The sequence below is a fragment of the Taudactylus pleione genome, unplaced genomic scaffold (assembly GCF_031769625.1).
Source record: "Taudactylus pleione unplaced genomic scaffold, aTauple2 ptg000253l, whole genome shotgun sequence".
NCBI lineage: Eukaryota > Metazoa > Chordata > Amphibia > Anura > Myobatrachidae > Taudactylus > Taudactylus pleione.
The window spans coordinates 2,939,432-2,951,399 of record NW_028284655.1 but is presented as its reverse complement, the minus strand read 5'-3'; the positions used below and the strand labels follow the sequence as shown (position 1 = coordinate 2,951,399).

At 42.4% G+C, this 11,968-nt stretch overlaps 1 protein-coding gene across 1 annotated transcript in view; it reads left to right on the top strand.

Moving 5' to 3' along the window:
* Positions 1-1,095: 1,095 nt before the first annotated feature.
* Positions 1,096-11,968, top strand: part of LOC148515102 (hepatic lectin-like) — a 144,442-nt gene continuing 133,569 nt past the window's right edge. The window contains exons 1-2 of the mRNA XM_088480449.1: positions 1,096-1,166; positions 9,197-9,271. Of these exons, the coding sequence (XP_088336575.1) occupies positions 1,133-1,166; positions 9,197-9,271 (109 nt within the window). The 5' untranslated portion in view covers positions 1,096-1,132. The remainder of the gene's footprint in view (positions 1,167-9,196; positions 9,272-11,968) is intronic.

Genomic DNA, 11,968 nt, shown 5'->3' with positions numbered 1-11,968 from the left:
CTACCTGTCAATCATTTTGCCAATAAATCCTATGTGACCATCGTAGCTAACCAATCACAGTGTGTGCGCAGTTATGGTGCATGTGCAGTAGCAAATAATCGCCTCACTGCATCAGACATTGCGCACACCTCCGAATCAGACCCATCGGAGGTATGTACAGATGTCAGGGCCGGATTATAGGGAGGGCAGATGGGGCGATTGTCCACGGGCCCCCACACATTGAGGGCCCCCACACTGCCACAAGTATTCCCCCGACATTGCCAGCTCTCGGCAGCGTCACCTGCTGCTGGCAATCAGGTCAAAATTCCCACGGCCTGGCCAGCTTTCAGCACTACAGTATCACAGCTGCTGCCTGCTGCTGATAGCCGGATCCGGGCAGCATAGAAGACGCCGCGGGTCAGAGTGCAGTTGAGGTAAGGTAAGGGGCATATCAGTGCCTGCGGTAGTGGGCAGGCAGGGGGCTATCAGTTTTATGGAAGGGCCCCCACAACTCAGTTGCCATGGGGCCCCAACAAGTCTGGCTCTGACAGATGTGTTCACATAAACCTACAATATTCTCAAATCATGGCAAATAGCCCTGTCTGGCTCACCATGGACTTTGTAATTTAGCTGCACCAAGTGTCCCCCTGGAGACTTTTTCACAAAGTATGCATTTTATTCATATCACTAATACAACAAGTACAATGCAAGGGCAATCACATCAGATATACCCAATATCTGTTACAGTCACCTGTATATACATTCATTGGGATATTTAATATTTGCGTGCACCACCATTTATGGATATCCCACAAATATTAATTGATAAATAAGCCCCTAAAAGTGATAATGTAACTGCACATTTCCACCTCTCTGTCTGCAAGGTCTGGAGCTGTGGGTCAGACACGCCGTGTGTAAGGGCTGCATTGAGCAATGTCTGTGTGAGCCATGTATCTGTTATTGTTAGACAGTTGAGGTTATTTGAAATGAGGAGGTTTTTTTGCTAAATATAAGGATTTCACTTCCCGTTTCTCTGTGGTCGTCATAATTCTAAGTAAAGAAAAGAAAAACAGAACGTGATTTGATAAAACCAAAGTTAGTAAACTTTCCAGCAATTACGAAAACAACTGGCAGATCCACACACGGGAGAGAGATGAGGAATATTACCGACCAGAAAATAAGGACAGGTGACTATGGTTTGGTGTTATTGTGACAGGCAGCGAAGTCAGACATAGAAAGGGAGGTTTGGTCTGTACACACAAGACGTATGTATGATCATTTATATTACACTTACGCAACATTGCTATTTAATATAACGGAAATAAATAAGAGTATACATATTGCTAATATAATGACTGCCCATCTACAAGGTGACCTCATTCCATACCTCCCAAAATGTGGTGATCATATTTAAACATTGTAATTGAAAAACTATTAACCTAAGAGAATGTATCTGCTTATCTGCATAAGAATCCTGCAAGTCTTTCCCATTAGGGACATTTCATTTGAACTTTGAATTCATGTAATAATCGAGTAACTGAACATTGGGTTTACAAACTGAAAAGGAATTGCCCTATGCTTGGAGAGCCTCACTGCTGATATTAATGCGATCTGATATGAATATTGGATTAATGTAATTTATTATGTTTTTATAGCTCATTTTGCAATTAACTTAAATGATTGAAGAATCCTGTTGATTTTATTTATATTTTTCTAGCGTGACACGGGGGGTAAGGTTGAGAGACACAGTTGGGGATGAACCAATGGCTGACCTGCATGTACATACTATTATGTACATATATATATATATATATATATATATATATCTGTATATTATAAGGGCACAGTCGTAAACCTGAATCGAAAAAAATGGTACTCTCCATAGAGAGTTCTGGAGGGGGGGCATGGTGTTTAAGGGGCAACACCTCAAAAACTATTAGAGGTACCGAGCTGAAATTCAACAAGGGTGGGTAGAACTGTTGCTTGGTGCTGCATGCCAAATTTCAGGGCAAGAAAATAAACAATGAGGATTTGGGAATAATCTAAATTTCCAACTGTCAGTTTTTTCTGACACTTTTTGGGAAGGCATAACTCAGGGTAGGGGGCAAATTTAAACTTGGGGTTTGCTTTATTAGGTAGCTATTGTTCCTGGGTAGGGCCTTTTGGGGTTCAGGTAATTGAGAAAGTTACAGTTTTTAAACTATTACCTCTCAATTGCGCCATTATAGAGATAGGAAGATTCAATTCCTTGCGCAGCCTCAGTAGGTGCCTTCAGCAGGTGTACTCACTGTGGCTTCACTTGGGTGCACCAAGATGGCTGTCCTCTGTGAGCAGTAGCAGGGGCCGGGACAGGGGGGAAGGAAGCAGGCTGAGACTTGGGGGAGAAAGCAGGCGGCGGTGCAGCTGTTAGCGGCTGAGGCAGGCCGAGCGGTGGGCAGTAGGACCCGGGGGTGGTAGCCAGCATCAGCTGCAGATGCAGGCTGACGAAGCCTGCATCTGTGTGTGAAAAAATTTTTCAAGTGTAAAAAATGTTTTTAAAAAATGTCATAGACGTAGAGGTCCCCCGTATTAAGCACAACCAGCACCTAGCTAATCAGAACCAGTCCTGGTTGCCAAAATACAGGGGACAAACAATGTAGGGGTCCCCCGTTTTTAGCGCAACCAGCACTGGGCTCTGATCCGGTCCTGGTTCTGGAACAGGGGAAAAAAATTAGTAGGATTACCCTGTATATTCCAGAAGCAACACCAAACTTTTTCTAGTGGGGGCTGATGCCACAGCCAGGGAAGCCCTTTCCCCCATGCCCCCCGTACCGAAGCATCAACCCTGACCGCTAGTCAGCCCAGGCCGGGGATCCCTGGCAAGCTTCGGACCCCCCAATAAATGGAACCCCTCTCCAGGGCACCCCAGGCCGAGGCTGATAGCTATCCCCGGCACCCTTGGGGTGGTGGGTGCCGGGTTGATAGTGTAATGTGGTGTAAGAAATAGAATTGTCTTTATCTGTGGTACTACACATCCCAGCAAGCCTCCCTCGCATGCTGGTACTTGGAGAACCACAAGTACCAGCATGTGGGGCATTACGGGACCGCTAGTACCTGTAGTACTAGTTCTTACCATTGACTTCAATGGTGGGAACTGTTCATTGGCTGAGAGGTGGAAGTCCCGCCTCTCTCAGACAATGAACGCTCAGCGGCGGGGTTTCCATGGTGAAATACCACCACTAAGCTCTCATTCGTGAAGTACCATTCTTAAAGGACGGTACTTAAGTACATGGGTCCGCGCTGTTCATTTTTTTATTTTGCCAAGTCCGGGGATTGGCTACTTTGGATCGAAGAGGACCCAAACTTCACATAGGAGACAGTGAGTATGGATATTTTTTTTACAGGTCGCCTATGGATAATCTACATGGAGAAGGGGACTGATGGCTACAGGGATACATAGGTGAGCATGTGTACATGTGTGTGTACATGTGTGAGTGCATGTATGTTTAATAAACTTATACTTTCTATGGTGTGTGTCCAGTGTTTATTTTAATATTGCATTTGCAGTGGAACTACAGATACCAGCTGGTCTGTAGTGCCCAGAATGCTGGTACTTGTGGTTCTCCAAATACCAGCATGCGGGGGAGGCTTGCTGGGATCTGCAGTTCCACAGCAAAAGACAATATTTGTAACTATTTGAAATGCATTACACTACACTACACTATCAAACCGAAACCCACTGACCCAGTGGTGCCTGGCGGGGATAGCCCTATGCTATCAGCCCTGGAGAGGAGGACCCCTTTATTGGGGGGTCCCCAGCTCCCCAGGGATACCTGGCCTGGGCTGACTAGTGGTCAGGGTAAATGATTTGGCTGGGGAGCACAGTGAAAGGGCTCCCCTGGCTGTGGCATTAGCCCCCCACCAGAAAAAGTCAGGTGCTGGTTCTGGATAATACAGTGGGACCATACAATTTTTTTCCCCTGTATTTCCATAACCAGATCAGAGCCCAGTGCTGGTTGCACAAAGTACAGGGGACCCCCTACATCATTTGTACCCCGTATTTTGGCAACCAGGGCTGGTTCTGACTAGCCTGGTGCTGGTTGTGCCTAAGTACAGGGGACCCCTATGTTGTTTGTCCCCTGTATTTAAGCACAACCAGCACTGGGTCACTAAAAGCCTGGGGCTGGTTGCAATTTTTTTGGGGGGGGCACGCCATTTTTTTAATTTTTTTACACAGGTTTTTTTTTATATATATATGCAGCAGCACAGATGGGTCTCTCTGATCCTGTCTGTGCTCTGTGTCAATGACACAGATGCATGTAGCACAGATCTCCTTGTCCATACGTGCATCTGTGTCATTGAAATACACAGCAGCACAGATGGGTCTCACTGACATCGTTCACTTCAGCTGCCGGAGAGAGTTCAAGGGCGATTGCATACAAGATCGCATCGTATGCCAATCGCTCTGTGTATGGGGGCCTTATGCATGGATTGGTCCTCTTTGGTCCAAAGTAGGCAATCCATGGGCTTGGCAAAACAAAAAAAACATAATACGCGCCCAATGGACATTAGTACTGTGCTACAAAGACAGTACTACCCGAATGAGAGGTTGAGCGCTCATTGGCTGAGAGAGGTGAGCTTTCCATCTCTCAGCCAATGAGCGGTTCTCACTATTATTATTATTGTTATTATTATCCTTTATTTATATGGCACCACAAGGGTTCTGCAGTGCCTTACAAAGTACATAAACAAATGAGCACACAAGAAAAACAGTTATTAACAGTACAAACAATGAAAGGACAGATACAGGATTTATAAAAAATTGCTGCATAACAGTGCTGAATGCAGGGTGTCAGCAACCAAGTGTTAGGTGCTGTTGTAAATTAAAATATAAGTAAGGGAAGAAGAAGCACGTGAGGGAAGAGGGCCCTGCTCGTGAGAACTTACATTCTAAAGGGGAGGGGCAAACAAACAGGGGTGACACAAGTGGGCTGGATTGTGAGGAAAGAACATGGAGTAGTGGGTTAGGATGAGCGCTGGAAAGCTTTCAGAAAGAAAGGGGTCTCGAGAGCCCATTGAAGATTAGGAGCCATGGAAGAAAGTTTTCAAGGAATTTTGAGCTAAGGCCAGGGGAACAAAAAAAGGTAGCTACTCGGAAGATGTTGGAAGAAGCAAATGTCATGAGCATTGAATGGAGAGAATGAAATGGAGAGTTTAGTATGTAAGAGTTGGTGGGGGTGACCAGATGATAGAAGTACCCCAACACTGTGGCAACCTCCAGGCCAGGGAGTGTGAAAGACTGTGAGGCCCCCAAAGGAGATAGCTGCAGGAGAAGTGGTTTCAGATGGGTAAATCCAGGATTTGGCGATAGCTAGGAGATTCAAGGAGTTGGAGATGAAGGCATCATGGACGGGGACCATTTCCAGAGGACACAGGAGAGAGGGACAGATTTAAGAGGAGAGAGAAGAGTGAGATTGTTAGGGTTACTGTAGTGTGGGGTTAAAATTGTTTTAGAGCAGGGGGATAAGGATATTGTGCGTATGTGGTGGGCTTCAAAATGAGGAAGGGTGACAGCAGGTGGTGGGCAAGGTGGAGGTTTAGTGTGGTGTGGATGGAGAAGAGAGGTAACTTGGAGAAAAGGGAGGGTGCAGGGCTTAGTGGTGGAATAGCAGGACCATGGTGGAAAAAGAGTAAATAATAATGGAGTTGTGGGAGATATGGTGGAGAGTACTAGATGGGATGAAGGGAGACAGAGGAGAGGAAGGAGGGGGAGGAGGTGGAGGAAACTATGGAGGGAGGAAAGAGATGGGAACTGGTGGTAGAGTTACGTACACCATTGACAAAGTCGATGACGAAACGCGTTGGGAATTGGCTAAGAAACGTGAGACAAAGGAAAGTCATCTGCTGAGTCCAGAGGCAGCGATATCCTGGAGATCTGTCAGCAGTTATGCAGATCCACTGAGTGATGGAAACAGCCTGCCGGGTTACACATACAGTTTTTATCTATGATGTACGTGAGCATTTTTATAAGTAAAGTTTGATTTGATTACTATTCTCACGACTGCACTATCCTTGTTTATTTTATATATATATATATATATATATATATATATACAAAAGCAGGTAGCTGGCACTCCTCCACAGTCAGTACATGCCTGGGTGCCCTCAGAGATAAAGTATACAAGCAGGGGGAATCTGCGGCACTCACAGGTCTTGTTAGGTCACAAAAAAAATTGCAGGTGACACTACATCAATAATCCCTCTTGTCAACGTTTCAGTCTTAATAACCTGACGAAAGTTATTAAAGCTGAAATGTCGACAAGAGGGACTATTGGTGTAGTGTCACGTGCATTTTACCATAACGAGATACCTTAGGGATGGGACCCGAATCTGAATACCTGTGTATACACCTCATACACAATATACTTTATCTGCCCTCTTGTGCTTCTCCCTACTTTAGTTTCATCTACTTCTTACTCACCACTAGGGCACCTAATGCTTGGTTACTTATGCTCTGTTGCTTATCTGGGTGTTATGGTCGCTAATGTAGCAATATATATTATCCATGTCCTGGTCCTGTATTGTATTGTTCTGCAAGTCGCTTGTCAACAATTTGTTTATGTACTTTGTAAGGCGCTGCGGAATACTTGTGATGGCATATAAATAAATTATAATAATAATAATAATACACACAGCCTGCAGGTAATTTTATACAATATTTTTTAATACTTTTGTGCATCAAACAAAGTTTGTGTACATATACGAAATTCATTTGTTTCATATACACCTTATATACACAGCCTGAAGATGATGTTATACAATATTTTTAATAATGTTGCGCATTAGATAAAGTTTGTTTACATTGAACCATCAAAAAGCAAAGGTGTCACTATCTCAGTCACGCTAAGAAAATCCAGTATTTCTGAATATTTGAATATAAGTGTGTACACACGGTACGATAAAAAATGCACGATATGAACGATAATGTGTGTAGCTTCTTCAGGACAGTGCTGCTGTGGTAGCAGTGTGTAGTTTCTTCAGGACAGTACTGCTGTAGTAGCAGTGTGTAGCTTCTTCAGGACAGTACTGCTGTAGTAGCAGTGTGTAGCTTCTTCAGGACAATACTGCTGTAGTAGCAGTGTTTCGTTTCTTCAGGACAGTACTGCTGTAGTAGCAGTGTTTCGTTTCTTCAGGACAGTACTGCTGTGGTAGCAGTGTGTAGCTTCTTCAGGACAGTACTGCTTTGGTAGCAGTGTTTCGTTTCTTCAGGACAGTGCTGCTGTGGTAGCAGTGTGTAGTTTCTTCAGGACAGTACTGCTGTGGTAGCAGGGTTTAGTTTCTTCAGGACAGTACAGCTGTGGTAGCAGGGTTTAGTTTCTTCAGGACAGTGCTGCTGTGGTAGCAGTGTGTAGTTTCTTCAGGACAGTACTGCTGTGGTAGCAGGGTTTAGTTTCTTCAGGACAGTACAGTTGTGGTAGCAGGGTTTAGTTTCTTCAGGACAGTGCTGCTATGGTAGCAGTGTGTAGTTTCTCCAGGACAGTGCTGCTGTGGTAGCAGTGTGTAGTTTCTTCAGGACAGTGCTGCTGTGGTAGCAGTGTGTAGTTTTTTCAGGACAGTGCTGCTGTGGTAGCAGTGTGTAGTTTCTTCAGGACAGTACTGCTGTGGTAGCAGGGTTTAGTTTCTTCAGGACAGTACAGCTGTGGTAGCAGGGTTTAGTTTCTTCAGGACAGTGCTGCTGTGGTAGCAGTGTGTAGTTTCTTCAGGACAGTGCTGCTGTGGTAGCAGGGTTTAGTTTCTTCAGGACAGTACTGCTGTGGTAGCAGGGTTTAGTTTCTTCAGGACAGTACAGCTGTGGTAGCAGGGTTTAGTTTCTTCAGGACAGTGCTGCTGTGGTAGCAGTGTGTAGTTTCTTCAGGACAGTACTGCTGTGGTAGCAGGGTTTAGTTTCTTCAGGACAGTACTGCTGTGGTAGCAGTGTGTAGTTTCTTCAGGACAGTACTGCTGTGGTAGCAGGCATTAGTTTCTTCAGGACAGTACAGCTGTGGTAGCAGGGTTTAGTTTCTTCAGGACAGTGCTGCTGTGGTAGCAGTGTGTAGTTTCTTCAGGACAGTACTGCTGTGGTAGCAGGGTTTAGTTTCTTCAGGACAGTACTGCTGTGGTAGCAGTGTGTAGTTTCTTCAGGACAGTACTGCTGTGGTAGCAGGGATTAGTTTCTTCAGGACAGTACTGCTGTGGTAGCAGGGTTTAGTTTCTTCAGGACAGTGCTGCTGTGGTAGCAGTGTGTAGTTTCTTCAGGACAGTACTGCTGTGGTAGCAGGGATTAGTTTCTTCAGGACAGTACTGCTGTGGTAGCAGGGTTTAGTTTCTTCAGGACAGTGCTGCTGTGGTAGCAGTGTGTAGTTTCTTCAGGACAGTACTGCTGTGGTAGCAGGGTTTAGTTTCTTCAGGACAGTACTGCTGTGGTAGCAGGGATTAGTTTCTTCAGGACAGTACTGCTGTGGTAGCAGTGTGTAGTTTCTTCAGGACAGTACTGCTGTGGTAGCAGGGATTAGTTTCTTCAGGACAGTACAGCTGTGGTAGCAGGGTAATATTGGTCCTCACACATATGTGAATATGTGAGTATCCACTTATAACAGATCATGGGCTCTATTTACTACAATCTGCATATTGAATGCGGATTGTAGTGTGATACTACTGAGTGAATTTGCATTGCGAATTCAGGCAATATCACAGGGATTTACTATAAATCTCTTGCAGGGACAGAGCTTGCGATAAAGCTCTGTCCCTGCGGATCCCATCCGCACTCTAGTCGCGGTATTTTTGGAAAAAATACCTCGGCTAAGAGCCCGCGCATGCGCCGACCCACCGTCGCTGCTACCCCCCACCGATGCTAAGCCCCGCCCCCCGTGATCATGCCAGACCAATGAATCCAGGAAAAGGAGCCACAAATTATTTTTCAGGATCAGTTCCAAAAATCAGAATGTATGAATTCCTTATCCCTTTGTATAGAAAAGCATACAAATGGGGGCAATTATGTAAAATACTGAGGGGGAGATGTATCAAACCTTCTAAAGAGGACAAGTGAAGAATTTGCTTAGAGCAAACAATCATATACTTACTGTAGCTATCATTTAATTAGGAAACTTCTCCACCTGTCTTCTTTTGATTCATCTCCCTTAGGGGGTCTCTGATTTTCTGGGTTCATGAACTACCCTTACTGACTCCTTTTATTTTGTAGGGGCTACTTATCTGGTAGATGAGGAAAATACCTATGTGAATGTGAACAGAACACAACCCAAGCGGCCGACAACAGGTAAGGAGCCAGAAATCATGAGTAAAGATCTAAGGGTTGGGTACGGGATACTGGTGGTCCGCATGCCGCCAGCCAGAATCTCAACATAATTTTGTAAGTATACTAACCCTTACCCTAGTCCTCCCCCAACCGACCTTTTCCACAACCGAACCCTCCCCACCTGCAGCCTAAATGCAGCCTAACCCTAACCCTCCCTTTATGCAGCCTAACCCTAATCCTTTCCCTAGTGCCTAACCCTAACCTTAAAACTCACCATCGGGATGTCAGTGGTCGGGATTCTGGAGGCGGGATTCAGACTCCTGTCTGGATTTCGGCATCTGAATTCTGACTGCCGACATTCTGATAGTCAAATCTAAGACATGCAGTACAAGCCTATTTCCTGGTTGCCGCATATCGCAGCATTTAGAAATGTTTTTTTCTAGGGTTATGTACAAAGATCTGTTGCCGACAGAAGCTATGATAAGAGGCTGTCCTGGTGATGATCATGGCAGTGAAGTGATAGTTATTGCTGTGGTATCTCTAGTACTAGGTTAATGTTAAATATCCTTGATATTTAAAATAATGCATGATATATACTAGATAGCAGCCCATCAAAATACACGGGACATTGTTGCACCAGTGAAAGGTCCCGTTTTGTGTGCTGAATGGGTCACTTTTTGGTCATTGCTACTGGCCAGCTCAGGGGGCTGTGAGTAGAAATGTCAGTGCCAGTGACTGTGCATGCCTGAATTGAGCAATAATTGAATTGCTCCATCAGGCGCCATCTAGTGACCGCTGGCACGCAACACACTTGGGGGTCTATTTACTAAGGGGAGAAAAGGGGGAAAACGCTAAAGGCAGAGAAAATCCCTGTACATATCGCTTCTCAGTATGTACTAAAGGGATTTTCTCTGCCTGCAACCTGCCAGCGCTAAGTGCAGGCTACAATATCGCACTGCACCTGAGGCACTTAGCGCTGCCATAGACACCTATGGCAGCGCTGAGTGTCACAGGTATTACTAAGGGGATAGGTCACTTACCGTTGAGTGATACCAGACCCTCCAACATGACCCGTTCCATTAGATACAAAATGCTCTGCTCCTGGACTTCCTTTTTAATTTATGATTGCAGTCACCTGTGGGGAAACACCTGTCTCATCAATTAACTAGTTCAACACAGGTGATTGCAATCATACATTAGCTGGAAAGTCCAGGAGCAAAGTGTTTTGTACCTAATGGAACGGGTCATGTTGGAGGGTAGGTGATAGCGCCTCCTCTAGCTGCCGATATTTGCTTCTCCCCACTGGAGAAGCAGGACTTGAGCTGTGTCATAAAACAACATAAAACATATAACATAAAACATAAAACAACATAAAACAACATAAAACAACATAAAACATAACATAAAACAACGTAAACCATCAATCAACATAAAACAACATAAAACAGAACTTAAAAGAAAGCATAAAACAACACAAAACATTAAACAACGTAAACCATCAAACATAAAACAACATAAAACATATAACATAAAACATAAAACAACATAAAACAACATAAAACATAACATAAAACAACGTAAACCATCAATCAACATAAAACAACATAAATCATCAAACAACATAAAACAACATAAAACAACATAAAACAACATAAAACACAACATAAAACATAAAACAACATAAAACATTACATAAAACAATATAAAAGATTGAACATAACATAAAACATCAATCAACATAAAAAAACATATGACATAAAACAACGTAAACTATCAATCAACATAAACAACATAAAACATGATATAAAATAAAGCATAAAACATTACATAAAACAACATAAAACAACGAACATAATATAAAACATCAATGAGCCTAAAAAAACATAAAACATAACATAAAACAACATAAACCATCAATCAACATAAAACAACATAAAACATAACATAAAACAACATAAAACATAAAACAACATAAAACATTACATAAAACAATATAAAAGATTGAACATAACATAAAACATCAATCAACATAAAACAACATATAACATCAAACAACGTAATCTATCAATCAACATAAAAACATAAAACATGACATGAAATAAAGCATAAAACATTACATAAAACAACATAAAACATCGAACATAATATAAAACATCAATGAACCTAAAAAACATAAAACATAACATAAAACAACATAAACTGTCAAACAACATAAAACAACATAAAACAAAGCATAAAATAAAGCATAAAACAACATAAAACATTACATAAAACAACATAAAAGATTGAACATAACATAAAACATCAATCAACATAAAACAACATATAACATAAAACAATGTAAACTATCAATCAACATAAACAACATAAAACATGACATAAAATAAAGCATAAAACTTTACATAAAACTACATAAAACATCGAACAAAATATAAAACATCAAACAACATAAAACAGAACATAAAATAAAACATCAAACAACATAAAACATAAAATTACATAAACCATAAATCAACATAAAACAACATAAAACAACATATAACATAAAACAGCGTAAACTATCAATCAACATAAACAACATAAAACATGATGTAAAATAAAGCATAAACCATTACATAAAACAACATAAAACATCGAACATAATATAAAACATCAATGAACATAAAAAAAAATAAAACATAACATGAAACAACATAAGCCATCAATCAAAATAAACAA